The 26,121-nt window shown below is 46.9% G+C and overlaps 1 protein-coding gene across 1 annotated transcript; it reads left to right on the top strand.

Moving 5' to 3' along the window:
- The first annotated feature begins 890 nt into the window (after positions 1-890).
- On the top strand, positions 891-24,626 carry LOC141176063 (uncharacterized). Its single transcript, XM_073660046.1, has 7 exons — positions 891-965; positions 18,239-18,358; positions 18,488-18,592; positions 18,667-18,790; positions 18,874-18,971; positions 19,169-19,259; positions 22,564-24,626. Exons 2-7 carry the CDS (start codon positions 18,290-18,292, stop codon positions 24,147-24,149), a joined length of 2,073 nt encoding a protein of 690 aa, XP_073516147.1. The 5' UTR covers positions 891-965; positions 18,239-18,289; the 3' UTR covers positions 24,150-24,626.
- The last annotated feature ends 1,495 nt before the right edge of the window (positions 24,627-26,121 follow it).

Consider the following 26,121-nt stretch of genomic DNA (forward strand, 5'->3'; position numbering starts at 1 on the left):
ACACGCACGGCTCCACTCCGTACACCTAGTACACACGCGGATCTGCTCCGTACACCTCGTAGACGCACGACTCCGCTCCGTACACCTCGTAGACACACGGCTCCGCTCCGTACACCTCGTACATGCACGGCTCCGCTCCGTACACCTCGTACATGCACGGCTCCGCTCCGTACACCTCGTACATGCACGGCTCTGCTCCGTACACCTCGTACACACGCGGCTCCGCTCCGTACGCCTCGTACACACGCGGCTCCGCTCCGTACACCTCGTACACACGCGGCTCTGCTCCGTACGCCTCGTACACACGCGGCTCTGCTCCGTACACTTCGTACACACACGGCTTCGCTCCGTACACCTCGTACACACGCGGCTCCGCTCCGTACCCCTCGTACACACGCGGCTCCGCTCCATACACCTCGTACACACGCGGCTCTGCTTCGTACACCTCGTACACACGCGGCTCCGCTTCGTACACCTCGTACACACGCGGCTCCGCTCCGTACACCTCGTACACACGCGGCTCCGCTCCGTACGCCTCGTACACACACGGCTCCGCTCCGTACACTTCGTACACACGCGGCTCTGCTCCGTACGCCTCGTACACACACGGCTCCGCTCCGTACACCTCGTACACACGCGGCTCTGCTCCGTACACCTCGTACACGCGCGGCTCCGCTCCGTACACCTCGTACACACACGGCTCTGCTCCGTACACCTCGTACACACGCGGCTCTGCTCCGTACACCTCGTACACACGCGGCTCTGCTACATCCACACTGTAAACCCCTCCTGACCCCACACATAAACTTCAGCTCATCCAGCACCATGACAACCAGCACAGCAGAGTCCTGCATCCACTGAGGCCCCTGATCATGTGACCCCTGACTCCTCCCCTCCTGTGACCTCATCACAGCTCCTGTGCGCACAGAGCAGCCATATATGTGGTGGCGGCTCTGCAGGTGGAGGTATGTGGAGACCCCCATTACTGGGCGCAGGGGGCATTAACCCCTTCAGCACGGAGACTCTTTGGGGTTCTTGTGTTGCCCCTTTATAAGAATCATAAGGTTTTTGTTCTGTTTCCTGTAATAGATACATACGACCCAACTATGGAGACAGGAAGGGAGGAAACGTATTGTTCTCATAGTACAGGACCCCTTTACTGACCCCACAGTGTAATGCCCCCATTATGCCCCTTATGCAGGATGTATGATGCCCCCACACAGTGTAATGCCCCCATTATGCCCCTTATGCAGTATGTATGATGCCCCACACAGTGTAATGCCCCCATTATGCCCCTTATGTAGTATGTATGATGCCCCACACAGTGTAATGCCCCCATTATGCCCCTTATGCAGGATGTATGATGCCCCCACACAGTGTAATGCCCCCATTATGCCCCTTATGCAGGATGTATGATGCCCCCACACAGTGTAATGCCCCCATTATGCCCCTTATGCAGGATGTATGATGCCCCCACACAGTGTAATGCCCCCATTATGCCCCTTATGCAGGATGTATGATGCCCCCACACAGTGTAATGCCCCCATTATGCCCCTTATGCAGGATGTATGATGCCCCCACACAGTGTAATGCCCCCATTATGCCCCTTATGCAGTATGTATGATGCCCCCACACAGTGTAATGCCCCCATTATGCCCCTTATGCAGTATGTATGATGCCCCACACAGTTTAATGCCCCCATTATGCCCCTTATGCAGGATGTGTGATGCCCCCACACAGTGTAATGCCCCCATTATGCCCCTTATGCAGGATGTATGATGCCCCCACACAGTGTAATGCCCCCATTATGCCCCTTATGCAGGATGTATGATGCCCCTACAGTGTAATGCCCCTTATGCAGTATGTATGATGCCCCGACACAGTATAAAGCCCCCATTATGCCCCTTATGCAGTTTGTATGATGCCCCCACACAGTGTAATGCCCCCATTATGCCCCTTATGCAGTTTGTATGATGCCCCCACCCGCTACATCGTAGGGATTCAGCTTAGTCTTACTGTAGGGACAGCTTTCCCCTATCTTTCCTTAGTTTATGTTGCAGATCCTAACAGGAGGAAGGAGCATGCATAACATTTGGGGATTGACAGAAAATTTCCTATCGGATATGGTCAATGTTTTCTTTGAAATAATTGGCCAGATCGTCAGTGCTGAGGTTGGTGGTTGGGGACTGTGCTGTTTGATTAAGGAGAGAGTGAAAAGTGTCAAACAGGTGTTTAGGATTATTGGACCATGAGATGATGAGGTTGTTAAAGTAGGTTTGTTTGGAGAGGTGAAGGGCGGAGTTATAGGTTTTAAGCATAAATTTATAATGGAGGAAATCTTCGGCCAGATTAGATTTTGTCCACAGCCGTTCGGCACACCTGGAGCCCCACTGGAGAAAACGTGTTTGCACCGTGTTCCAGGGTTGTCGCCGTCTGTGCCGAGTTGTTCTCTGTGTAGGAGGTGCGCCTTCATCCAGGGCTCATTGCAATGTTTCGTTATAATGTTTCAGTGCTGAGTCAGGGCATGAGAGGGAGGAGATTGGGGCCAATGATGATTGCAACATTTTCATAAATTTCTGGGCGTTAATGGCATGTATATTTCTATAAGTGTGGAAAGTGGGGGTGTCTTGAGCAGGGTGACAGTTCTTGACAGAGAATGAAAGAAAGTTGTGATCACAGAGCGGAAGAGAAGAGTTAGTAAAGTCATGTATTGAACAGAGCCGGGCGAAGATCAGGTCAAGAGTTTTTCCATCTTCATGTGTAGGAGAATTAGTAAGCTGTGAAAGGCCGAAGAAGCAAGTTAGCGATAAAAAATGAGTGGCAGATGGGGAGAGGGAATCGCCTATTGGGATGTTAAAGTCTCCCATGATGAGGGTGGGGATGTCATAGGATAGAAAGTTTGGAAGCCAAGTGGCAAAGTGATCCACAAACTGACGGGAGGGGCCCGAAGGGCGATACACAACCGCCACTCGCAGGGAGAAGGGGTGGTAGAGTCTGACTGTGTGGGCCTCAAAAGAAGGGAAGAAAAGTGAGGGTACTGAGGATATAACCTGAAAAGTACATTTTGTTTAAAGGAGCAGACCAACACCAATTATTACCAGTTGCCTTTCCTGTATGTACTGATCAAGAAAGATTGTAATGGGACCCTCATCTACCATAACCTTCAAGCACTAATAAACTATTGAAGTGGGATAACCACCACCCCCATCCCCATAAAAAGAGGAAAACCCAAGGGCCAATTTTTATGGTTGAGAAGGTACTGCTCGATTGTCACAGATTTTAATATACAGGCAATAGACCTGAACAACAGATTAAGGGATGAAGGGTACTTGTGGTACATTTTGGATTCCATATCATCGTTTGCAGAAAAAGGGGAGAGACAGACACTCCCCTATACCAATCCAAGAGACCAAGAAAAAGATTGGACAACACGAATAAGAAAAACTTACGACAATCAGAGTTACTGTATCTTTCATATCCTCAGAAAACACTGGGATATACTTGTGGTTGACTCTGACCTGAGGGGTGCAGTGGGATCTACTACCACAATAACTTTCAGAAAGGGTTGGTCAGAAAGGGTTGCACACCTGCACCCAAGGGGACTTGGCTAGATAGAAGAATCTGTGGTTTCATTAGATCTGGAGAATGTTGAACATGTAATTGGATGAGACCATGTAAATCTTTCTCAAGTTCCTCCATGGTTAAAACATTTTTCCAGTGGGATTATTCCCACTGTAAAACCTCAGAACTTGTATATATGGCCACATGCACCCGCCCCCTTGAATATGTAGACAAGATCAAGAGGGTGTCTAGGAGGAGAGTAGGGGAGCATTTGGGCGATATACGCCATGGTCGGTAGATCCCATTAGTGAGATACAAGAACAGTGTATATTGTGGTGAAACCGGAGACATCTCCTTTTGTATCATTGTGGTGGTTAAATCCAATGTGAGAGAGGGTGATATCAATAGATGTATCCTCAAAAAAGAAAGTGGATTTTTAGGCTTGATTCACTGGCCCCTAAGGGAATCAATGAGCAAATTTCCTATACCTGTTTAGTGTGAATACAGTCCCATTCTGGATTATATTTTTAGATTGTATACTCTACCCATTGCTAGTCAGTTCACTGTGAATGGGGTTCACATATTGTGTCTGAGCTTATTCCACTTATACTATTTCATAATTAACAAGTGTGGTGTTCCTTGTGCATCTCTAATTGTGCAATAGAGGTCAAATTTGACCATTTAGGAATATACTGTGGGCCATCATCCCATATTTTTTGTAGTGATAAAGTACATCTACATGCCTATTGCATGATTGAAGGATGTGCAATACTTGTTTTTAGTCTCCCATGACTCTGATCTCAGAGATAGGATTTTTCTATGTTGGTTGTAGCGCCGGCGTCCCTGCCCTCTGCTAGGCAGGGACGCTGTTCCCCTCACCTCCCTGCTCCGTGCCCGGCGTCCTCCTCCCGCTCTGCTGGCAGCGCGCGCTCCTTCCCGGCCACCGTGCTTAGGGCGCGCGCGCGCGCTCTCCCTCCCTCTTAAAGGGGCCGCGCGCGCCGTCCTAAGGAGTCCCCGGCCAATGGCCGGAGGACTTCACCATATATAAGGCACCTCCTCCAAAATGGAGGTGCCCGAGCAATGTTGTTGCACTGTTCACTACTCTGCTTCAGCCCTCAGGTCCCGTTGCCAGTTACCTGCCAGTTACCTGCCTGATTCCTGCCAGAGTCCTGCCAGTTTGCTGTCTGTTTCCTGCCTGATATTCCTGCTACCTGCTTGCTAGCCTGAGGTCCGACGGTCTGCCTTCCTACTCCTGTCAGTCTGTCTATGGACCAGCTTGCCCGCTCACCTGGGAGCGCTCCTCTGCTACCTGCCTGCTAGCCTGCCTGGAGGCTCCGCCGTCACGTGCTGTGATCACCTGCTATTCCAGAGACTCTTGCCCGTTCACCTGGGAGCGCTCCTCTGCTACCTGCCTGCTAGCCTGCCTGGAGGCTCGGCCGTCACGTGCTGTGGCCACCTGCTATTCCAGAGACTCTTGCCCGCTCACCTGGGAGCGCTCCTCCGCTACCTGCCTGCTTGCCTACCAGGAGGCTCCGCCGTCACGTGCTGTGACCACCTGCTATTCCAGAGACTCTTGCCCGCTCACCTGGGAGCGCTCCTCCGCTACCTGCCTGCCTGCCTACCTGGAGGCTCTGCCGTCACGTGCTGTGACCACCTGATTTTCCAGAGACTCTCGCCTGCTCACCTGGGAGCACTCATCTGTCATCCGCCTGCTAGCCTACCTGGAGGCTCAGCCGTCACAGGTCGTACCTACCCTATACTCAGAGACTGTCCCGGTCACTTGCTGTGACCTCCTGCCCGTTCACCCAGAGACTGCCCCGGTCACTTGCTGTGACCTCCTGCCCGTTCACCCAGAGACTGCCCCAGTCACTTGCTGTGACCTCCTGCCCGTTTACCCAGAGACTGCCCCGGTCACTTGCTGTGACCTCCTGCCCGTTTACCCAGAGACTGCCCCAGTCACTTGCTGTGACCTCCTGCCCGTTTACCCAGAGACTGTCCCGGTCACCTGCTGTGACTGCCTACCCGTCTTCCCTGGTCGCCACCCGCTCCCTTACAAGGACCGCCCCCTTGTATAGTAGCTCAGAGGTTACGCCTCCCAGACCCGTTACAGTTTGCTCGGGCCATGGAACCCGGTGGCACCCAAGCTCCCTCGCTCTCGGACCTCTGTCATGAACTGTCCCGTCAGAGGTCCCAACAGGAGTCCATCCTGGGTCACCTACGGAATGTCAATTCTCGCCTGGACACTCTGACTGCTCCACCAGCAACCACCGCCAGTGCCATGACTCGCAACCCGGCAGCTCCGCTGCCCACCAATACCATGGTATCCTACCCCGGACCCCGGCTTTCTGCACCTCCTCGCTTCGGAGGCGACTCCGCCCAGGCTCGGGGCTTCATTAATCAGTGCACCCTGCACTTTGAACTATTGTCCCACCAGTTTAACTCCGACCGGGCCAAAATTGCCTTCATCATGTCCCATCTCACCGGGGAGGCCCTGGCCTGGCTAAATCCTCTATGGGAGAGAGGAGACCCCCTGGTGTCCGACTTGCCTGCCTTCCTCACGGCTTTCCGGAAACTCTTCGACGAACCCGGACGGAAGACCTCATCCGCATCATCTCTGCTACGCCTCCGTCAGGGAAGTCTCACCGTGGGCCAATATGCCATACGGTTCCGTACCCTTGCCTCGGAGCTGGCCTGGGATAACGATGCTCTGGTATCCGTCTTCTGGGAGGGTCTGTCCGGCCATATTAAAGATGAACTTGCCGGTCGGGACGTTCCTACCACTCTCGATGACCTAATATCTCTTGCCACCCGGATTGACCTACGGTTCCAGGAGCGTGCCAAAGAGGTCACCCGAGAGAGGAGGTTTCCACGTCTAGCTCCTACTTTTCAGAAACCCGTCACTCCCTCCGTCTCTCCCCAGGTACATTCTCCTGAGCCTATGCAGGTCGACCAGACCAAGATGGTCAAAACCCGTCAGGACTTACGCCGTGCCGAGGGGAGCTGCTTCTACTGTGGCAGTAAGGAGCACCGGATCCGTGCCTGCCCAGAGAGGTCGGGAAACGCCTGTGTCTAGGTTCGCTCAGAGAGGTCGACCTAGACAAGAATAAATCCTCTCCATCTCTGCTGCTGTCAGTTTCAATCGTCTGCGGGGAGAACCGTTATTTCGAACTAGCCCAACTGGACTCTGGAGCAGCCGGAAATCTTATTTCACAGTCCCTGGTAGAGAAATACCGCATCCCCACCAAACCTCTGGCTGTACCCTTGTCTGTTGCTGCCGTGGATGGGGGCCTCTTACCACGCCCCATCCAACTCATCACCGAATCCATTACTCTGCAGGTGGGAATGCTGCATTCTGAGAGTATCTCCTTTCATGTTCTGCCTGGACTCTCTCATGCCCTCTTGCTAGGTCTACCTTGGCTCCAGAGACATGCACCCGTGCTTGACTGGCAGACCAGAGAAGTCCTTCGCTGGGGACAGGACTGCCATAAGACCTGTCTGGTTCCCGTCCATCCCGTCCGTCCTTCTCCTACCCCAGCTAATCTACCTGGACTTCCGATTCCTTATTGGTCTTATGCTGATGTCTTTAATAAGAAGGAAGCAGAGACACTACCCCCTCATAGACCATACGACTGCCCTATCGACTTGTTACCCGGTACTACTCCTCCCCGTGGGCGTATTTATCCATTATCCGCTGCTGAGACCCGGTCGATGTCCGAATATATTGAGGAGAATCTGGCCAGGGGATTCATCCGGAAATCTACCTCCCCGGCGGGAGCAGGCTTCTTCTTCGTAAAAAAGAAGGACGGCTCTCTCCGTCCCTGTATAGACTATAGAGGCCTTAACCAGATCACGGTGAAGAATAAGTACCCCCTTCCGCTCATTCCGGAGTTATTTGATCGTCTGAGAGGGGCTAGAATCTTCACCAAACTGGACCTCCGTGGGGCGTACAACCTGGTTCGTATCCGTTAGGGGGATGAATGGAAGACGGCATTCAACACCCGGGACGGCCACTATGAATATCTGGTAATGCCCTTTGGTCTCTGTAACGCTCCTGCTGTCTTTCAAGAGTTGGTCAATGACCTCTTCCGGGACCTTCTCTACTCCTGCGTAGTGGTGTACCTGGACGACATCTTGGTCTTCTCTCCGGATCTCCAGACTCACCGGAGGGACGTTCGTCAGGTCCTGCTCAGGCAGAATCACCTCTTCGCTAAATACGAGAAGTGCCTCTTTGAGCAGACCTCGCTTCCGTTTTTGGGCTACATTATTTCTCAGACCGGCCTACGAATGGATCCAGAGAAACTGTCTGCCATCGAGAAATGGCCTCGACCGGAGGGGTTGAAGGCCATTCAGCGGTTCCTGGGCTTCGCCAACTACTACCGCCTCTTCATACCACACTTCTCTTCCCGGACTGCCCCAATTTCCGCGCTCACCCGTAAGGGTACTAATCCCAAAGAGTGGCCGCCCGAAGCAGAGGAGGCCTTTCTTTCCTTAAAACAGGCCTTCTCTTCCGCCCCGGTGCTGCATCGCCCGGACGGCAACAAGCAGTTCTTCCTGGAAGTTGACGCCTCCTCCTCTGGAGCCGGAGCGGTACTTACTCAAAAATCATCTTCCGGGAGGATGGTAACTTGCGGCTTCTTCTCTAAACTCTTTTCCTCCTCAGAGCGCAATTATTCCATAGGAGACCGAGAGTTATTGGCCATCAAACTGGCATTGGAGGAGTGGCGTTACCTGCTCGAGGGGGCTCTTCACCCGGTAATAATTTACACTGACCACAAGAACTTGGCTTACCTCCAGCATGCCCAGAGACTTAACCCGCGCCAAGCCCGGTGGTCCTTGTTTTTTGCTCGCTTTGATTTTGTTCTTCATTTTCGCCCGGCTGACAAAAACGTCAAGGCGGACGCCCTGTCTCGATCCTTTCTGGTGTCTGATCTCGAGGAAGATCCGAAACACATCATCGATCCCGCCAGAGTAATGCAGGTGGCTCCCGTGAGTCTAAATCGTCTCCCTCCCGGAAAGACGTTCGTATCAGTACCTGATCGGGAGAAGATCCTTCACTGGGGTCACTCGTCTAAACTGGCTGGCCATGCCGGTCAGATAGCTATGGACTTTATAACTGACCTCCCAGTCTCTGCCGGTTGTACGGTCATTTGGGTGGTTGCTGACCGCTTCTCCAAGATGGCTCATTTCGTTCCCCTGCCAGCCCTCCCATCTGCTCCCGAGCTAGCTAAAGACTTTATTCATCACATCTTTCGTCTTCATGGCCTGCCCCTCCATATCGTGTCGGATCGTGGGGTACAGTTCACCTCACGCTTCTGGAGAGCCATTTGTAAACTGCTAGATGTTACCCTGGACTTCTCTTCCGCTTACCACCCACAGTCCAATGGTCAAGTGGAGCGGATCAATCAGAACCTGACCAGTTACCTCCGGCACTTCGTTAATGCCCATCATTCAGACTGGGTGGATCTCCTACCATGGGCCGAGTTCTCTTATAACAATCACGAGAGCGAATCCTCCTCCAAATCCCCGTTTTTTGTAGTCTTCGGTCAGCATCCTCGGATTCCTTTTCCTGTCTCCACCTCTGTGGATAACCCGGCTGCGGAATCTCTCGTTAGCAAATTTTCCTCCATTTGGGAGAGTACCCGATCCGCACTCCTTCAGTCGTCCGAACGGATGAAAAGACACGCTGACAAAAAACGCCTGGATCCTCCACAATTTCGTCCCGGAGATAAAGTCTGGCTCTCATCTAAATATGTCCGACTCAAGATACCTTCTTACAAGTTAGGGCCTCGGTTCATCGGCCCCCTGGAGGTCATCAGCCAGATCAACCCGGTGGCCTATAAATTGAAACTCCCGGCCAACTTACGGATCCCTAACTCCTTCCATGTATCTCTCCTCAAACCTGTGGTACTTAACTCTTTTTCCAAGTCTACAGGTACGCCTCCTGCTCCGGTTTCTGCTGAGGACGAGTTTGAGGTAGAGAACATTCTTGCCACCAAAAGGGTAAGAGGAAAGACCTTTTTTCTAGTAGATTGGAAGGGGTTTGGTCCTGAGGAGAGAACGTGGGAGCCCCGGGAGAACATCCATGCCCCTCTTATCCTTGCTAAATTTCTGTCTGGCCTAAAAAAGGGGGGGCCTAAAGGGGGGGGTACTGTAGCGCCGGCGTCCCTGCCCTCTGCTAGGCAGGGATGCTGTTCCCCTCACCTCCCTGCTCCGTGCCCGGCGTCCTCCTCCCGCTCTGCTGGCAGCGCGCGCTCCTTCCCGGCCACTGTGCTTAGGGCGCGCGCGCTCTCCCTCCCTCTTAAAGGGGCCGCGCGCGCCGTCCTAAGGAGTCCCCGGCCAATGGCCGGAGGACTTCACCATATATAAGGCACCTCCTCCAAAATGGAGGTGCCCGAGCAATGTTGTTGCACTGTTCACTACTCTGCTTCAGCCCTCAGGTCCCGTTGCCAGTTACCTGCCAGTTACCTGCCTGATTCCTGCCAGAGTCCTGCCAGTTTGCTGTCTGTTTCCTGCCTGATATTCCTGCTACCTGCTTGCTAGCCTGAGGTCCGACGGTCTGCCTTCCTACTCCTGTCAGTCTGTCTATGGACCAGCTTGCCCGCTCACCTGGGAGCGCTCCTCTGCTACCTGCCTGCTAGCCTGCCTGGAGGCTCCGCCGTCACGTGCTGTGATCACCTGCTATTCCAGAGACTCTTGCCCGTTCACCTGGGAGCGCTCCTCTGCTACCTGCCTGCTAGCCTGCCTGGAGGCTCCGCCGTCACGTGCTGTGACCACCTGCTATTCCAGAGACTCTTGCCCGCTCACCTGGGAGCGCTCCTCCGCTACCTGCCTGCTTGCCTACCAGGAGGCTCCGCCGTCACGTGCTGTGACCACCTGCTATTCCAGAGACTCTTGCCCGCTCACCTGGGAGCGCTCCTCCGCTACCTGCCTGCCTGCCTACCTGGAGGCTCTGCCGTCACGTGCTGTGACCACCTGCTTTTCCAGAGACTCTCGCCTGCTCACCTGGGAGCACTCATCTGTCATCCGCCTGCTAGCCTACCTGGAGGCTCAGCCGTCACAGGTCGTACCTACCCTATACTCAGAGACTGTCCCGGTCACTTGCTGTGACCTCCTGCCCGTTCACCCAGAGACTGCCCCGGTCACTTGCTGTGACCTCCTGCCCGTTCACCCAGAGACTGCCCCGGTCACTTGCTGTGACCTCCTGCCCGTTCACCCAGAGACTGCCCCGGTCACTTGCTGTGACCTGCTGCCCGTTTACCCAGAGACTGTCCCGGTCACTTGCCGTGACCTCCTGCCCGTTCACCCAGAGACTGTCCCGGTCACCTGCTGTGACTGCCTACCCGTCTTCCCTGGTCGCCACCCGCTCCCTTACAAGGACCGCCCCCTTGTATAGTAGCTCAGAGGTTCCGCCTCCCAGACCCGTTACATTGGTGAAATGCAATCCAATACCATATGCGCTCCGGTGTGGAACGCATGCTTCCGGACATGCGCATTCGCAGATAGGAGACCGTGATGCACTCCAGCATGAAACGCACATGTCCCGGCACGTTTGTGCTTTCTTCCCCCCCTCTCCGTTGTTTTGTGCTGAATTTTGGGGAGTACTTGAGAATTTATTTTTGTTCCATGTGTCTTTAGTTGATCCCACTGATGCATCAGATTAGTCCTCAGAGAATTATAATTAGAGGAACCCATGGACACATTGGGATTTGTGAAGCTGACCTCCGCTCTCCTCTATTTCCTTTGAATTTATTGTGTGACCTGTATTTCAAAACAGTAGCTCTTGGTTTGTTTAATTTCCATGTGTAAATTGAATTTGACTCGTAGTCTTTGATATCTCTTTCAAACTTAGTTTTTTTGATTTTTTTTTGCATATTTTGTTTGAGTTTTGTATCCCAAAAGTCTTCTACACTAGGCAGAAAACTTTCACTGAGTTTTTTTCAAGAAACAAATATCAAACGCAATGTAACTTGGTTATCCTATAAGGCTATGTGCCCACTATGCGCATTTTTAGCGTTTCCGTAGCGGCAGTTCCGCTGCAGAAACGTTTAAAAAACGCTTGGTATAAGGTCTGCCATGTTCCCCGAAGATAATCCGCATGTGCTGTGCACATGCTGCGGAAATTTCCGCTGCGGATTATCATTGCGGAAAAATCCGCAGCCCTACCAATTATTTTGCGGAATCGCTGCGTTTTCGCCGCCATTGACTTACATTGGACCGCATGACATCCGCATCACTGCATCTGCGGATGCGAATACCATGCGGTTCAATGTGCGGATGGTACCCGTGTTTGGAGAAGAGGAGACTCTCCTCCAGACCTGGGTACCATAGTACCTGTAAAAAAAAGAATAAAATAAAAAATATACATTATATTTACCTTCTGATGGCCCCCGGTCTCCATAGCAATCCGTCCTGGCTTGCCGGCAGCTCGCGATGGTCTAAAAAGGTCCTGCCATGACGTCATTTAGTCATGTGACATCGGCAGACGTGTGACCCGTCACATGACTAAATGACGTCATGGCAGGTCCTTTTAGTCCACCGTGAGCTGCCGGCAAGCCAAGACTGATCGGATAAGGAGACCGGGGGCCATCAGAAGGTAAGTATATTATTTATTTTTTACCACTCTTTTACTGTCATACTGTTATTATTATTATTTATTTATTTATTATTATAGTGCCATTTATTCCATGGCGCTTTACATGTGAAAAAGGGGGTATAATACAAGAACAATTACAATAATCTTGAACACAATGTGACAGCGACTGGTACAGGAGGAGCGAGGACCCTGCCCGCGAGGGCTCACAATCTACGAGGGATGGGTGAGGATACAGTAGGTGAGGGTAGAGCTGGTCGTGCAGCGGTATGGTGGAGCGGTGGTTACTGCAGGTGGTAGGCTTGTCGGAAGAGGTGGGTCTTCAGGTTCCTTTTGAAGGTTTCCATGGTAGGCCAGAGTCTGATACGCTGGGGTAGAGAGTTCCAGAGTAGGGCGGAAGCACAGGAGAAATCTTGTATACGGTTGTGAGAGGAGGAGATAATAGGGGAGTAGAGAAGGAGATCTTGTGAGGATCGGAGGTTGCGTGCAGGTATGTAACGGGAGACTAGGTCGGAGATATATGGAGGAGACAGGTTGTGAATGGCTTTGTATGTCATGGTTAGGGTTTTGAACTGGAGTCTCTGAGCAATGGGGAGCCAGTGAAGAGATTGACAGAGAGGAGAGGCCGGGGAATAGCGGGGGGATAGGTGGATTAGTCGAGCAGCAGAGTTTATGATAGATTGGAGGGGTGCGAGAGTGTTAGAGGGGAGGCCACAGAGCAGGAGGTTGCAGTAGTCAAGGCGGGAGATGATGAGGGCGTGCACTAGTGTTTTTGCAGATTCATGGTTTAGGAATGTGCGGATCCGGGAGATATTTTTGAGTTGGAGTCGGCAGGAAGTGGAAAGGGCTTGGATATGTGGTTTGAAGGAGAGTTCCGAGTCCAGGGTTACCCCAAGGCAGCGAGCTTGAGGGACTGGGGAGAGTGGGCAGCCATTGACGTTGATAGATAGGTCAGTTGGGAGGGTTGAATGAGATGGCGGAAAGATGATGAATTCTGTTTTGTCCATGTTAAGTTTTAGAAATCTGGCAGAGAAGAAGGATGAAATAGCAGACAGACATTGTGGGATTTTGGTTAATAAGGAGGTGATATCGGGTCCAGAGAGGTAGATCTGTGTGTCATCGGCATAGAGGTGATAATGAAACCCATGAGACTCTATGAGCTGTCCTAGGCCTAAGGTGTAGATGGAGAAGAGCAGGGGTCCTAGAACTGAACCTTGGGGGACACCGACAGATAGGGGGCGAGATGAAGAGGTGGTGTGTGAGTGGGAGACACTGAATGTCCGGTACTATATAAAACCATGCCCTTTGCAAGTTGTCAAGCACTTTCCAAATGATGCTAAAATCGCTTGGAAAGCGCTTGATAACCCGCATGCAGAAATGCATGCAAAAATGCTTCACTTCTGCTTGTCCCTGGCCGGAAAAACACATGTACAATCCTCATGCGTTTTTTCTGCCACGGAGATGCAGAAACGCTTAGGAAAAATCTGGAGCTTTTCTGCATCGTGGGCACATAGCCAAAGGGTATGTGCCCACGATGCAGAAATGAAGCAGAAAATTTCTGCAGCATTTCTGCATGGTCTTGGCAGTCAAAAATGCTTGCTGATTTTACACGCATTTTTGCAGAGTTTTTACATGCGGATTTGACTTGCGTTTTTCAAGTGCATTGGGACATCAAATCCGCAAGCAGAAATGCACAAATAATGGACATGCTGCGGATTAGCCCGCAAGGAAAATCCACTGTGGAAAATTCTGCAGCATGGGCACAAAACATGCAGATTTTCATTGGGGATCATGGGGCACGGATTAACAAGTGTTTTGCAAGCGTTCACGCTGCCGAAAATCCACATCAAAAGCGCTTGAAAAACGCATAGTGGGTACACAGCCTAAGGATTTTTTAAAATGTGGATATATATCCTGTAAAGCATGCAACTATCTTAAGAAAGCCGACATATTTGAAGAAAACCTAACGGGACAGCAATTTGCAATACACAATTTCATCAATTGTAGCACTATAGGGGTCATCTATTTAATAGAGAGTTAACTACAATACGTGGGATGCACGTCAGATCCGCTATATGTATAAACATGTATTAGAAGACATTTATCTGACGTAATCAATCCCACAACATTAAACCTGTCTGTGGTTTCAAGATGCTTTTAACAAAAACATAAAGGGGATATCAGATCCTTCAGATATTAGGAATAGAAAAGTCTTATAAACCATTAAGAGGTGGAGATATGAAAAGAAAAATCTTAAATAGAAAGTCATATTGGATATTTAAATTACAAACTAGAGCCCCACAGGGAATGGACATCAGACAGGATTAATATTACAGTACAATTAATTGTATTTGTCTTTAATTTCCAGTGATTTTATTGAATGTCTCATGCATGAGTTGTATTTGTGTATTGTAGAGATCTGAGGTTGTGGGTTGTAAGTAATCACCTAGGCAGGTTAACGATGCAACAATATTTTATTAATCACAGCCATGGTAATGCAGCAATTCCAGGTAAATGGCCCAAAATACAGTTCTCTCAGTCCTTAAGTTCTCAACCTGGGATCAGTAGTTCCCCTGGCTTTGTATCAGGCGATGCCCACTGTCTCCCATCTTTTGGTTGGCCCACAGATTTCGTATCTCCAGCCAGTATAGTCTGTAGCCACAGTCCATGATCCTCTAGACAACAGATGAAAGCACAGATATCCAGTAGCAGCAGTTCTTCAATGAAGTTTAAATCCTAATGTCATATCCACAACTGAAGCACGTTTATCCACTTTAGTTGATAACAGATCTTCAACACTCCGTAAGCCATCCATCAGATCCAGGTCCACAGCCACAAATCCTAACCCTCCGGCATCCTTCCACCAACTCCCAAAACTAAAACATGTCTCTCCTCTCCTTCTCTGGGGTCAGCCCCCTCCCAGCTCAGAAGTGATGACACCCTTTCCCTTAAGCATTTACTGTTCGCTAAAGCAATGAAGAATATTCTAGAAGCCTTCATCTGAGACTGCTTGTAAGACCCCTGTGGTGACGGCTCCACTGTGTCTACAATCTACACTCACCTAATGAGATTATTGGTTGCTGAAACAATGGACTCCTGAGATTAGTGAAATGCTGGACATTTTGCCAGGATATTTTACAAGTGAATCTTATATACTGACAAGTATGCAGAACTATATAAAACATAACAAGTAAATCACTAATAACACACAATAATAATATTGACGAAAATGGTGGTCCGTGCTGGAAAAGTATCATAGTCTTTAGTAAGTGGGCAGCTCCTCACATGTATTATCATTTTCTTCCATACAATACAGGGTTAAATTGTCTGAGAAGTACTCTGTAATCAACAGAAATTCAGGCGTTCCAAATGGAAGGATATAAAAGTATCACAGAGACTCACATGTTGCAAATCAGGAGTAAGCATTGGTTTGGTATGTGGGCACTTGGTGGTATGCCATCACAACAGTTTTTATGAATTTGCAAAAAAATGTGAGGTTTTAACAATATAGACAATGCTGGAGAATCGATCTCTCCTCCTTTCTCTACTTGAAATGTCCCTGTGAAGATACAGAATAAAATCTTAATAAGCCAGACGATTAGATTTGTTAAGTCAAGAGAAATACACTATCGTGTTGTGTTGACTTACAAATGTATTTGTATTTCTCTTGCTGATCAAAAAAGGTCATAGTATTTGTATAACCCTGAATGCTGAATTCTATTCGTTTGGAAACAATCATGTTTACTATGCTAATGACAAATTGTACTAAGTCAGCTGAAAGTTTAGTTACAACAGCCCCTGTGATACCAACTATGTAAATAGATTAGCTCAAACAATGATAGGTGATCCCTGCACCTTTACCTCTTTTACCTGGGCCTGATGACCTCACACAGATGTGAATATAAACAAAGATGTCTGTAGTGCTGTAGACAGAATGAGACTTGGGACAGAGAATCAAGGAACATCAGAAGGAGAATGGGAGACATCCTTCAGGAAAGTAGATGGATTGCATGTCATCTAAAGAGACACAGATTTGCATTCTACATGATTCTAGTCTAAGGGTATTGGCCCTGACTAGAAAGATTCAGATCTGCTCCATTAACCATCAGAGAGACCATGGATACTTTTGGGGAGTCCAGGAGAGGACGAAAAAGTCACTTGGCCTCATGGATATGTTGTTTTGGGGTTGCTAGGAGGGACCCACCGGTCGCCTGGCCCCATAAAAACTCTCGGAGAGGCCAGGATGGGACCATCGGGTCTCCTGGTCTTGTACCTCGATGGACTGTTGGCTTCCTAAGCTTGCCGCTACCTTCTCTCTGTGGGGGCCCGCCAGAAGTGGGGGGCCACTGGTGGAGGTAGTCAGCCTGGAAGTCTCCAAAGTCACAGCTCTTCTGTCCCAGGTGGGTGGAGAATTAAGGGTGAGACTATGTAATGTTGTACCATCTTGGGTATTTGCTGGGACTATTCTGTGTCTTTATTGTCCGCTTTGTGGTTCAATAAAGTATTGCCACGCTGTTTTACCCTCACCCTGTGTTGTTTGAGTAACGTTACGCCCACGGAAGACCCCGGGTCTTCACAATCCCTGACCAGGTCGGCTCCATGCGGTGATCTTCAGACAAGGTACATTGAATAAACAGTGAGCTGACCTTCGACTCCATTTTACCATTATATGATGTTTTCCCTATAGTGACAAATATTTATTTTTGCTAAAACTGTGATATTTTCACTTTAAAGCTTTTTTTTAAACCTTTTTTGTAAACACAGAAGCCTCTGATCGCTCCGGTGATGCACGGTACTACTGTAGTGACGTGTATTATCCCTGCCTGTCAGTGTAATACCAACGGCCCCATACACATGAGATAAGTGTTGGCTGAACTGTCATTTGGCAGACGGCTATCTCTCCAGAGACTCCCCCATACATAAATATTCCAGCTTTCCTGTGATTTGTATGACTGACTGCATCGGTAGGGAGGCCCTCAAATACATTATATAGTCGACAAAAATCTGTGCTTCCATGCAACTTTAGTCTAATGTTTATGGAGGCGTTAAAAGGTAACTTATGGAATGCTGCCTCTGGCCCGGCCTAATAGACTTTTGTACATTGCAGGCCCAGAAACCATTATTAGGCATTTAAGTATTGTAGGAACGAGTCAGCCCCATACTATTGAGCACTTGGGGGAGGAGGGGAATTCAGACGAACTCTGTCACACCTTCTTAGATGCCATGTTTGCTTTTTGCAGGAGCAAGTGGTTAAACTGCCAGGGATTTTATTGCAGCCACACCTGTGCCATCCCTGCGGTGTACATCAATGTTCTGGTGCCCAAAAGAATTCACATAAAACCAAAAACAAATGTTTAACTTGTTAAAAAAATGACAACATGGGTCTTCTGCTTTTTGCATGTTTTTTCTTTTTACAAGAATTGTTTCTGACAATTTTCTTTTGAAACATTTTAATATCTGCTTTTTTTCTGGGGGTTTTCTTGTAATATAGGAAAGCCTAAGGCCAGAAATAAACCCCATAATACACTATACATGTAGACTTTAGTATCAAATCATTTCTGTCCGCGGTGTTTGTGCAAACAAAACAGCTTTTATAAAAGCCTCAAACTTCTGTGTGTGAATCAGATATGAGATCTAACGTGATAGAAGATTACAGTTCGGGGAAGACGGGAAACATTCATATAGACGGCCGGTGGTGATGTAGTCAGTGATGGACTGTGGCCAAATATGGTTTTAGATCCGTAGTAGAAGATGTTGCCTCATCATAAAGTAGTTATTTCTCATGTCACGTGAAATAAATTTCTCCTGCAGTATTGCTAATTCCAATTCCAGTGTCGGAAAATGAGACGAGAATTAGCATTATGGAAGATGAGTCTATGAGAAACGTGTTCAGCTGCAGTCTCCGAGGAAGAAACTGTTTGTTGTCTGTGGCCTAAAATATAAAGGTTTTATTATTAGATGTAAAGAAAAAACTAAATGCTGGAAAATAATAAATCTCCTCATATGTTTCCCCTTATTATCTCCAGCAATTGTATTATTACACAGGATTTTTATGATGTTCCATCAGCTTATCTTTTTCTTATTCAGATCTCTAAAATACCGGATCCTCTCAGTGAAGATCGTGATTTATCCAGGAAAATGATGGACAAGATTGGGGAGACTATATTACACCTCACCCTAGAGATCCTCTTCCGTCTTACTGGAGAGGTGAGAGATTCTGATGACGTCACATTACATCATTCTTATCTATGGGAATATCAGATGGACAGAACTGGAGAGGTGAGGACTCTGGAAATGTCTGGAGTGAGATTTATTAATGTGTCTCTCCATAACCAGAGATTAATCACGGGACCTCCATCTCATCCCTTCATACATGAGGACATCAATGACCAGAAGATCCTAGAACTCACCTACAAGATGATTGAGCTGCTGACTGGAGAGGTGACACTGCTGGGACATTATACAGTAACACTATGAAGGGATCGGGGATATGATGGTATCATTGTATGTGTCAGGTTCCTATAAGGTGTCAGGATGTCGCCGTCTATTTCTCCATGGAGGAGTGGGAGTATTTAGAAGGACACAAAGATCTGTACAAGGACGTCATGATGGAGGTTCACCAGCCCCTCACATCTCCAGGTAATAGACAGGACTAAATACACACGGCCTATAATTATCTGTATGTAAAGAATGAATTCAGTCCCTGCATGTGTTTCCTCCAGATCTATCCAGTAAGAGGACAACACCAGAGAGATGTCCCCGTCCTCTTCTTCCACAGGACTGTAAACAAGAAGATCCCAATGTTCCTCAGGATCATCAGGTAGATGGAGATAAGATGTCATGAGATCTCCCCTATGATGTGTAGACGGCTGTGAAGGTCTTGTGCTCAGTCTTGTTTTATCCACCTGTATTATATGTTTTATACTTGTGTAATGAGAAAGGTGGAGATGGCAGGATAGAGCTGATCATAGAGGTGACTTTTCCATCTGTCTGTGACTTTTACAATATTTGTTTCAGGGTGAAGATCTGACCCATATTAATACGACAGAGACATATGTGAGGGGTGATGAGCGGTGTAAAGAGGAGATTCCTACATATGACTACCCAGGTGAGTAGTAACCACTAAATTCTGAGAAGTCACAGACTCTTCTCGGTCACTGGCTGTGGCTGCTTTATCAGTCATGTAGTCCGGCCGTATCACAATCGTGTGATCACCATTTTGCCGCTAGACCACAACATTCTCCTCCGTGCGAAAATGTTCAAATTACGTTGTGTAATTGTGAAAGCCCTTTTCTATAGAATTTACAAACTGGAGGATCCACCTACCCCCTGGGATTAGGAGACGCTGACCGTTACTTGCCCAGATCTGTAAACTACAAATCCAAATGACAGTGTACGTAGAATGTGCTGACAAATAAGAAAATCAGTTGAAGAAAAATATTATGATGGGTCTGTAAGAGAAAGCGGAGGGTAATGATGCTGTTGGCTTCTTAGATTCCTGATATCTTATTGGATGAATCTACCTTCTCTCCCTTCTGTGCTCCTGAATGTCCTCATATGGTCCCTACAAGACCAGGTCCAGTCTTTCTGGCCAAACTTCACTTTTATGATCTACAACATTAAATGTGCAGTGAGGGCCAAGTGTGAATTTCTGTACAATAACACCAGAGTTTCCCTTTATCCTGACTGTTCTGTTTCTTTTAAAACCAACTAACTTCAAACAGGATTGTGATAAACTATACAAAAAACATTACACCTGTGCCATGATATATCTCTAAGCTGTGCGTGGCTGATGGCTGTAATATACATTTATTCACGCCTGCAGGAGATGTGTTGGCTCCAGCCCTGGTTTCATGGATTCACTCCACATCATAAATAGTATTGAGCGAATTTGTTCGGCATTTCAAATTTGGGTTTGTTTTCGGGGTTCCGGCCTGTTCACGCCAAAAAATCAGACGCGCCCGAACACGAACCCGAATTTGAAATGCCGAACAAATTCGCTCAACACTAATCAGAAACTATATTATGTTTTCAATCCTAAGAAATTCAGATAACTGCACAATCTCTCCTGAAATGGGGGCGCTAATACTTTCTCTACTCTGGTCAGGACTCACAGTAGCTCCAATGGTCCGCCATAAACAAGTTCAACTCCAGTTTAGTGTTGGATTTCTCCCCTCATACACACGTTGTTGTTGGGGATGTTACATCTCATGTATATAATCGTCTTATCCTGTCTGTCTGTCCTTCTGTCCAGGAAATCCCGCGTCGCTGATTGGTCCGGCCGCGGGATATAGAAATTTATCGGTAGCTGCTGCATTTCCCACCCTAGGCTTATACTCAAGTCAATAAATTTTCCCAGTTTTTTGTTGTAAAATTCGGGGTCTCTGCTTATACTCGGGTCACCGCGCACAGGCAGCATGTGACCCCCGGCTGCAGCCGGCTCTTGCTTCCGCTTATGTCACGACTATTTGCAGCTGCCGCCAAGCAGTCTCCTGTTTCGCGTTCCACGATGAGTGATGGGCTGTGGCCGGGGTTATCCCCCATCCCGTCACACCCGGCATTCACCGCACACGCATTCATTGACAAAGCGCGCAGTGGATGCTGGGTGTGACACGATGGGGGACAACCCCGCCCACACCCCATCATTCACCGTGGTACGCGGAACAGGAGACCCCTGGCTACAGCCCCAAATAGTCGTGATGTAAGCGGAAGCAAGAGCCGGCTGCAGCCGGAGGAATTACGTGCTGGCTGTGCGTGGTCAGCGATGTTGTCACAAGCAGTATTGACAACATGACGTAATGACAAAATTCATTAAGGGCCCTGGAGGGATACATTTGGGGGTTAATTTAAAGTAGTGCACAACCCATTTAAATGCTGCTTCCCTTATTAGTCGCGCCCGGTCGGCCACATACATATTCTAGAATACCCAATGCGTTTGAATCGGGCCACCATCTAGTGTTTATATATTCTTTCCTTTTTTTCACAAGTTCATTCTGTATGATAGTTTGATTGTGGTGGGATTGGCCTGCCTCACTTATTTGACTCTGTAACTCCCTGGTAGTCTTTCAAAAAGGTCTCCATTGCCTCTTCCAAATGCCCGAGATCTAAATTTAAGACCCCTCAGCTCTGCACTATTATAAAAAAGTTCACTTTAAATGTCTAATATTTCTTCTTGACACTCATCTGACAGAAAATATTGTCCCTTACTATAGTTTAGATTGCCAAGAGCCACCGAGCCCCATACTCCAATTACCCCAGAGAGGTTTCACCACTAGTTACTCATTTTTCTCTGATGAAGACTGTTGAGTTTGATCATTTCAGTAGATGTTTTATTGTGTATAATCACAGTTTTTGACTTCAGTAATCCTCTGATTTAACCCCTTCCTGCAGCCAGTATTATGTTTATAATCAGGCCCCATTTTTTAAATCTGACGTGTGTCACTTTATGCGGTGATAACTTTGGAATTCTTCACAAAGGATAATAGGAAACAAATGGATCTTACAAATTATTTTCCAACTTCTCTTGAATCTGACAATCCCCTATATACGGTTGTACACTACTGTCTGGGCACATGGCAGGATAAGAAGGGACGAAGCGCCTTTAAGCTATTAGGAATGCAGATTTTGCTGGAATAGTTTGCAGACACAATGTATTGGGGGAGCTGGTCTTGGTCACCTGGAAGCTCAAAAGATGGCCACCACGAACAGGCTTGTCTTATCTACCCCTTTTATAGATTTCATAAATTACTTTGCTCATCACCCTTTAACCCCTCTACATGGATCTGAACCTACACAGAGATCCCGAGGCTTGGGCCACGGTGTTACCTGCTATTCGGTGGAGTGACATGGGAAGAAGAATAGTCAGGTAGCCGGGTCAGAACCAGGAGGGCAGAGAAAATACAAAATCAGAAGACACAAGAGTAGTCAGTAAACGGGCCGAGGTCACAACAGGAAACAAATACACAAGCCGGGAGCTGATCACAGAGGACTGAACCAGAGGAGAACAAGGCTGTATCTGGCAGCTTCCGGCAATATGCTTCCAGCTTTAGTAGAGTGCGGTGCTTTCCAAATGGCTGAAGCAAGGAGCAGATTACTCCAGCTGGACAGCACACACACCCATACTGCCAGACTCGATGGTACTACAGGTACCAGCAACCCTCTAATCTTAGTGGCTGGACAGAGCCTGCGCCTTTAACTCCATATTTGGGAGGCAGAATGAACAAACAGTTGAACACCACGCTCCACTGGTTCATGCAATGAGGTTTTCCATTAGATAGTCATTGTCCTGGTGAATAAGTGATTTTTTTTTATATAGTTTGCATTTTTTACAGACAGTTTAAGTAGAAATGTTCAAAAATATAAAATTCAAAAAATTTTTATTAAAAAATAATAATTGGTTTTATTCTTGACAGATGACTGTACCAGGAGATCAGAGGGACAGCTGACATCTTCGATTTTCAAATCAGATAATTTTCAGATCCCACAGGATAAAATTGAAGTGAATGACATTTCTCCAGATTTACCATCATCCCTTCACAGCAAAGATCTGTCATCTGATCCTTTGAAACAGGTCCTGTCTTCTGATACATTACCAACTACTAAGGAAAATCAAAGTCACAAAATAAGCATTAAAAAACAAACTGCTTCTAATGCAAAGAAGACATTTTCACGTTCAGAATATGGAAATAGTTTTCCTCTCAAAAAGTCTTTTCTTAAACATCAAAAAATTCACACAGCGAAGAATAGATTTTCCTGCTCCAAGTATGGGAGATGTTTTAATCAAAAATCAAGTATTGTTAGGCACCAGATAACTCACACAGGAGAGAAGCCTTTTTCCTGTTCAGAATGTGGGAAATGTTTTACAGAGAAATCAACTCTTATCAAACAACAGAGAACTCACACAGGGGAGAAGCCATTTTCATGTTCAGAATGTGGGAAATTTTTTAACCACAAATCAAATTTTTTTAAGCACCAGAGAACTCAAACAGGTGAGAAGCCTTATTCATGTTCAGAATGTGGGAAGTGTTTTAACCAGAAATGGCATCTTGATAGCCACTGGAGAACCCACACAGGCGAGAAGCCTTTTTCCTGTTCAGATTGTGGGAAATGTTTTAACAACAAATCATGTCTTGTTGTGCACCAGCGAACTCACACAATGGAGAAGCCTTTTTCATGTTCAGATTGTGGGAAATGTTTTGTACAGAAATCAAATCTTTTCAAACATCAGAGAACCCATACAGGGGACAAGCCTTTTCCATGTTCGGAATGTGGAAAATGTTTTACAGAGAAATCAACTCTTATCAACCATCAGAGAACTCACACAGGAGAGAAGCCATTTTCATGTTCAGAATGTGGGAAATGTTTTGCAAAGAAATCAAATCTTTTCCAACATCAGAGAACTCACACAGGGGACAAGCCTTTTCCATGTTCAGAATGTGGGAAATGTTTTACAGAGAAATCAACTCTTATCAACCATCAGAGAACTCACACAGGAGAGAAGCCATTTTCATGTTCAGAATGTGGTAAATATTTTACAGTGAAATCAAATCTTATCAAACATCAGAGAACTCACACAGGGGACAAGCCTTTTCCATGTTCAGAATGTGGGAAATGTTTTACTGAGAAATCTACTCTTATCAAACATCAGACAACTCACACAGGGGAAAAGCCTTTTCCATGTTCAGAATGTGGAAAATGTTTTAACCTGAAATCTAGTTTTCTTAAGCACCAGAGAACGCACACAGTGGAGAAGCCTTTTCCATGTTCAGAATGTGGAAAATGTTTTACAGTGAAATCAACTCTTATCAACCATCAGAGAACTCACACAGGAGAGAAGCCATTTTCATGTTCAGAATGTGGGAAATGTTTTGCAAAGAAATCAAATCTTTTCCAACATCAGAGAACTCACACAGGGGAGAAGCCATTTTCATGTTCAGAATGTGGGAAATATTTTACAGCAAAATCAAATCTTATTAAACATCACAAAACTCACACATAATTCAGAATGTGGGAAATGTTTTACAGAGAAATCAACTCTTATCAAACATCTGAGAACTCACACAGGGGAGAAGAATTTTCCATGTTCAGAATATGGAAAATGTCTTAACCAGAAATCTGATATTGATAAGCTCCAGAGAACCCAAACAGGGGCGAAGTCTTTTTCATGTTCAGATTGTGGGAAATGTTTTAACCAGAAAGCGCCACAACAGCGTACTAATTATCTAGTTTACCCTTGTTGAAGAGATTTTTTCTGTTTTCTCCATGCTTAGTGTGGCACACATATGCACACAATGCAAAGATTGAGTCAGCTTCTCCCTTTTTTATTTGATTTTAGTTATGATTTTCATGTTGCCCACACCTGTTACTTGCCACAATTGTGTTTGAACAAGCTTCACATGCTTGAAATAAAGTTGTTTACCCACAATTTTGGCAAGGTGTCAACAATTTTGTCCGGCCTATTTTGTGTGAAATTATGTTCAATTTGCCTTTTTTTCTCTGTTTTCTTGTGTTGTTCCAATACATGCAAAGGAAATAAACGAGTATAACAAAACGTGTAATTTCAATAATTTTCTGGGAGAATTACTTCATTTTCTGGAACAATTTCAAGGGATCCAACACTTTTGACCATGACTTGTTTTTGTTCCCTTTCTATTATGTTGCAGCATATCATCCTCTACGTGTTCAGCTATATTAGGAGGCTTGTAGCAAAGTCCAGTTAGCAGCTTTCCATTATTGCCATTTCCATGTACATTACCCATACTGACTTTACATCAGGGATGTAAAGCTCAAAACATGCAGAGGGACAAAATGAAAAACTTTGACAAAGTCGTGGACCATCCAGTATACAGTATAATGGGCCTCACATAGTCCTCCATACATAAGAAACAAGAGGAAAAAACTTCAAGTCAGAGTCCCATATAATAGTGAAAAAATTACAAAATTGTATTAATTATAATTTATACAGGAAAAAATATTAACTGCAGAAACACTTAATAGTAAAACAATGGAGGAGCACTAATGAGGAGCATGAGACAAATTAACATGATTCTTTTCTGATGTAAATACATAATTGGGCTGCCAAAAAATAAGATTATATTGTTAAAATGCAGTGAAGCATTCCATAAAAGTGCAGGTGCTTATGAGGTAGGTCAGAAGCAGTTGCTATATAAGAGGTTAGTCATACCGCTGTCTATATATAGGTACTAATATAGATAGCTCATACCGGGGCGAGCAGATCTTTATAAGTGGTATCAGTGCCCTGAGCCCTTAGGCTACAGGGTAAAAGTATATCCTAATACATATTAAAGCCTAGAAAATGCACCTAAGTAGGAAAAAAGATTAAAAAACGGCAGCAAAAAGAGCGTAGCATGAATCCTATAGAATACTTACAGCCACAGTGGATGTGAACACGCTCCTCAATGGCACTCACCCTAATGCGCGTTTCGGCACGGCTGCCTTCGTCAGGGGGTGGCGTCAATGAAGGTGGGTAGGGTTTAGAAACCCTTGAGCCAATAGAAAAGGAGGGGTGTAGTCTCTCCGCCAATGGGTGTAGGGAGGGTGTGGCATGACGCATGGCAATCACCGCTACATCCACGGCAACCGTGTCATGTGATCCATGACGCCGCAGGCACGTGGGGAACCACATGACCACGCGTCATGGAGCACATATTGATACGGCCAGTGAGGACACCACAGAGAACAGTGAAGCCATGCGTACCACCCAGTCCACAGACATATATAGTCAAATACAACCGGAGAGAAAAAAAGCATAATGGGGTAAACTGTCAATAATTGCACATCCCAAATGTATATATATATCTAAGGGGTATAGGCGATAGACAATTATATATAAGTCAGAGAAGTTAATTGGCCATGACAAAACAAATAAAGTATATCTTTAAGAAAAGCATGAAGTATAACATGATTATATGAGATCATAGTATAAATGCATAATAAGATATAAGAAAATA

The sequence above is a fragment of the Phyllobates terribilis genome, unplaced genomic scaffold (genome assembly GCF_046119375.1).
Source record: "Phyllobates terribilis strain yellow unplaced genomic scaffold, ASM4611937v1 Scaffold_17__1_contigs__length_24005725, whole genome shotgun sequence".
Taxonomy (NCBI): domain Eukaryota; kingdom Metazoa; phylum Chordata; class Amphibia; order Anura; family Dendrobatidae; genus Phyllobates; species Phyllobates terribilis.